A 5167-nucleotide genomic window follows, 5' to 3' on the forward strand; every position below is an offset into this window, starting at 1 on the left:
ATTCTATTCCTGCGTCAAAGAATACGATTATACGGATACTAATCACTGCCTTAATGTTTATTATTACTACCTCCGTCCTACTAAAAGTGTCCTATTTTGAATTTTCAAAGTCATTATTTATAAACTTTGACTTTAATTATATATTTTTGTGTTATATAAAACTTGATGAAAATTAACCCGATAAAAACACTTGTAAATCACACTCATATCATATAACTTCCATCAACTATTATCTAACACAATTAAAATTATTTAAGGTTAAAGTTTATAAATAATGACTTTGAAAATTCAAAATATGACACTTTTAGTGAGACGGAGGGAAGAGAGTAATAAATTTAAAATAGAGCAATCAGTCATCCAATTTCAGACAAGTTGAATTAATTGCAAAATTTTCCAATCTCAACTTCCATTTTCCCCACCATCTTCTCCTTCCAAATCCACTCACGCCGCCATTGATACACTCTAAACACACAAAGTAACCGTCAAATCACCAACACACATTCTTCTTCCACTCCTCATTTCAATTTCTCCGCCAATCGGAGATCCTCTCTCCACCGTCGCCGGACTTCCGTCACTAATTCTTCCAGATCCACCTACAATCATGAAGAAACTGAGAAGTTTCTACATGCATTTAAAACATCCACACACAATAAGGAAGAAATGGATCTATCCAGTAGCAGTAGCTTCAACCGTTACTCTATTCCTACTGTTCATCCTAACCCTAACTTCACTCGACGGCAACCGCATCTACGGCTACTACACCACCACCGGAGCCTCTATCTTCGTTGAAGATCAGCTCAAACCTATCAGCATCTCCAATAACAATAATATTCCTCGTCTACCTCGATTTGCCTACCTGATTTCCGGTTCAAATCACGACGGCGTTATGCTCCGGCGGACGCTTCTCGCTCTGTACCATCCGAACAACCGTTATGTTGTTCATCTGGATGCGGAATCGTCACCGGAGGAACGGTTAGAGCTGCAGAATTTTGTGAAGAGTCATCCTGTTTTTGTGAGATTTGGAAATGTTGTGATGATTACGAAGGCGAATCTCGTGACGTATCGCGGACCGACTATGGTGGCGAATACGCTTCATGCCGCTGCTATTTTGTTAAAAGAAGGTGGAGATTGGGACTGGTTTATTAATCTTAGTGCCTCGGATTATCCTCTTGTTACTCAAGACGGTATAGTTTGTTATTGTTATGTTAACTTCTGTAAATTGTCTCCAGTCTGTTATTTTGTTGTGTTGATCTGGTACATTTGTTGTGTTTATATGTTTAATTGTTGCAGATCTGCTTCATACATTCGCTTCGCTACCGAGGGATCTTAATTTTATTGATCATACGAGTAATATTGGGTGGAAAGAGTAAGATCTTGTAGTTGGTTTGATAATTTGAATTGTTGGAGTATTTGGATCTTTTCTGGTGTGGTTATCTCATATCTGGTTATGTAAGTGAATGTGTGTTGACTGTTATGCAGGTTTCAGAGAGCTAAGCCTGTGATTGTTGATCCTGGGTTGTATATGACTGAAAAGACTGATGTTTTTTGGATTACACAGAGGAGAAGTGTGCCTACAGCCTTCAAGTTATTTACAGGTTTTGTCTGGCATCTTTTTTTAGTGATGGAAGTTTGTTAGTTTATTTCTGTTAGTTATTTATAGTAATTGCTTGTGGATATTCTGTGTCTCTTTGTTGTTTTTATCAATTTAGGTATCTAGAATTGGGATTTTGACATATAGGTATGGTATTACCAAATCATTCAATTTTGCATGTGAAGTTTGTTGAAATTGAAGAGAGTTCAAATGTTTTCTAGCATATATGAAATCTTTATAGGCAATTGCTGAAGTTTGACATTGGTTTTTACTTGATTTAGCTGAGCATAGCTTGTGTTTGATATTCAGATATTGTTCTTTTAACTTCCACTACCGGTTCTTTATTGTGACCTTTGAGTCATGGTCTTTGGTAATGTATTACTGATAACTTCTCACCTTGAGTTAAGCTGTTTTAGAGGTCTAGTTAAATTCAAGGAGCCTCATTTGGATTTTGGACTGTAAACCAGGCTATGATTCTGCAGCCGAAAATCAGAAAGAACACTTATGATGGTTTATTAGCTTGGATGAATTCTCTTTTGTCTTATCCATGCTGTGGCTGCCTTTTTTTAATATTAACGGAACTAGTCTTTCTTTGCTCTGAGAGTATTATTCAAAATTTATGAGATTACTGTAAGAATTATAGTGAAATGTGGATGTAACCAAATTGCTAAACCATATACTACCGCAATATTAGGTCCTAAAGGTTGAGCTTGTGCGTCTCTTTGGTACATTGACTTTAGGACTCTGGTGTTTTGCTTGGTGAAAAATTTAGAAACTTAAGGAGGGGCGGGGTTAGTTTGCAACACTTGGTTTTTATAGGTCATGATCATGAATTGACAGTTGACTTCCCACTCATGGACTCATTGAAACCATAAGAACCCATACCACGAGATCTGCATTCATGAAATATATCTTTATGACGGATTTTGGTATGTGATCACTAATCACCCGTGGATTAAGATGGGCTTCATATCCTTTATAGAATTATAGGACTATATGGTCTGTTGGAGTGTTGGGCGTAGGCTTCTCCACTTTAAGTAGGAAACCCTTTTAAACCATGAAGTTCCCACGATAGTGCTCCAGTGGTAAGGAGGTGGCGATCTGTTGCATGGTTTAAAAAAGCTTTTTGAGGCGCGCCTCGAGGCTTACGCCTCATGGGGTTCAATTGGAACCTAAGCATCAGCCTGACTGAGGCGGTCCAAGGCTTACGCCTCGGCTGAGGCTTAAGCCTCACCAAACCTTCTAAAACTTGCCTAATTTTTAATTTTCTGGACTTTTTTTGACCCATTTAGTGCTTAGTGTCATCCCTAAACAACGTTGATGAAGATGACACACTAAATTTGGTTGATGAAAACATTGAGGATGATGCAGAGGAAACGAGTTTTATAATATTTAAATGTCATAACATCACTAAATTAGGCTGTTGAATTATTTTCGTGCTTGAATTGTGATATTTATGATGTTTGTTTATATTAAATTGTGATTTTTATGAGATGTATATTTTTTAATAATGTCTCAGATGCTTACGCCTCAGTCTGCCTTGAGGCTCGTTTCCGTTCTTTTAAACCTTGATCGGTTGTGGAGGTCTCGGAATCAAACCCCGTCACAACCTGTACCCCGGGACACGTGATTTACCTCCTTCATGTTGGCCGTGGGACCAGTCGGTGGGGGACGCCTAGTGCTGACGTACACCTTTTTTTTCTTTTAAACCATTAAGACCTTTCAACTTTATGCAAAAGCTATTTATTTTTCACATGATTTGTCGAATGCTTTAAGATATTGGCTTGAAAGTTGAAACTTTTGAATTCATTATTCTAAAATCTCAAAACTTTGTTACTTTTAGCATATGTATCATGCTTGTTTAATACCTTCAAACCCCACCTAAAACGTATATACAGCATATGTTTTCTGTGGGTTAATGTCTTTTGCACAATGATGCATAGTCTAGTTTATTTATCTCTATATAATCTTGTTTATATGTATTTAATCTATTAATATCAACTTTTGAACTAGCATCCTTTGAAATTCCGTTCCATTCAGTTCTTACGATGGTTATTTTTGCATTTTATCTCAGGATCGGCTTGGATGGTTTTATCTCGGCCTTTCATCGACTTTTGTATATGGGGATGGGACAATTTACCTCGAACAGTCCTCATGTACTACGCAAACTTCATCTCGTCACCCGAAGGCTATTTCCATACAGTCATATGTAATGCAAAAGAATTCCGAAACACCACCGTGAACAGCGATCTCCACTTTATATCATGGGACAACCCTCCGAAACAACATCCTCACTACCTTACATTAGAAGACATGTCAAAAATGGTTGAAAGCAATGCACCGTTTGCAAGAAAGTTCCACCAAGATGAACCCGTGCTTGACAAGATCGACTCTGATTTACTGTTCCGAGGCCCGGATATGATCGTCCCTGGTGGGTGGTGCATCGGGAGCCGTGAAAACGGGTCAGACCCGTGTTCAGTCGTTGGGAATCTCACAAGGCTTGATCCTACAAGTGGGGCGAAACGGCTTGAGATTCTTGTGAACTCGCTTCTGTCGGATGAGAGTTTTAGACCGCGACAATGCAGATAACTACAAGTAGTGAATGTTGATCGGATGTAATTAGTTCGTGTGCGGGAAAACGGCGGGGCACTAAACTCGATTTTGAACATTATACTGCCCAAGAAAGCAAGGTAATTGTATCGGTAATTGTTATGTTTTTGAATTTTATGTGGGTTTTTGAGCCGATTCTTTTAGAACCCTGATTCACCATTTTTATAAAATAGTTTTATAGATATTTTAAGGGGGTTGAGGGTGGTGATGAAACCAAGGGATATCTGTTTAAAAAAAAACAGGTGATTTTGTGCCATTTTAGTTGTGGGACAAGAACAGTGCTGTAAAATATATCAGACTTTCGAAACCTTCACAACGTGCTTTTGTTCATATTTAGCTGTACGTGTGTATTGTGTTGTTGAATTCGTTATCTTAGTCGAAGGACTGATGATTTAAAACTGAATAATTAGAAAAATTATAGTAGAATACCAATAACAAGTCCATTGTATATAGAAGCTGATGTGATAAATCAAGGTTATTAAACTTAGAAAGTAAAAGCTGAACATGAGTTGTTGAGTGAGTATGGACCCAAACATTGAACTTTAAAGAAAAACATAAAGAGTAAATATTTAAGTTAAACATATAATAGAAAAAAACTTCTTTTCAGATGTAATTTAGCGTAAAGATTCGAAGTCGAAACCTTATGTTTCGTTAAACTCGATGATCAAAGTTGCATCTTAGCGTAAGCTGATCATACAAGATATTAAAGTTGTAGCTTTAATCAAGTCGATTATACAAGATGATTAAAGTTGTAGCTTTACTCAAGTTTATTATACAAGTTGCAAGTTACACATAGCAGATGTGCTTAATACAAAGATATGTTCTAGTTGAAATATTCAAATGTTGCTCTCAAGATGTGAATACCTGGCTTTTATGACCTGAATACTTGGAAGGTTAAGTATATAGACTTCATTCTGGTATTGACGGAAACACGTTTGATGCATTCCAACGATATTAAACAATCCT

General features: G+C 37.2%; 1 protein-coding gene across 1 annotated transcript; it reads left to right on the forward strand.

Annotated features, from left to right (window-relative positions):
* The first annotated feature begins 364 nt into the window (after positions 1–364).
* Positions 365–4537, forward strand: LOC110891038 (beta-glucuronosyltransferase GlcAT14B). The gene is made up of 4 exons (XM_022138700.2): positions 365–1184; positions 1291–1366; positions 1480–1595; positions 3666–4537. The coding sequence occupies exons 1-4, from the start codon at positions 602–604 to the stop codon at positions 4178–4180; spliced, it is 1290 nt and encodes a 429-aa protein (XP_021994392.1). The 5' UTR covers positions 365–601; the 3' UTR covers positions 4181–4537.
* Positions 4538–5167: the final 630 nt, after the last annotated feature.

Source organism: Helianthus annuus, chromosome 15 (assembly GCF_002127325.2).
Source record: "Helianthus annuus cultivar XRQ/B chromosome 15, HanXRQr2.0-SUNRISE, whole genome shotgun sequence".
NCBI lineage: Eukaryota > Viridiplantae > Streptophyta > Magnoliopsida > Asterales > Asteraceae > Helianthus > Helianthus annuus.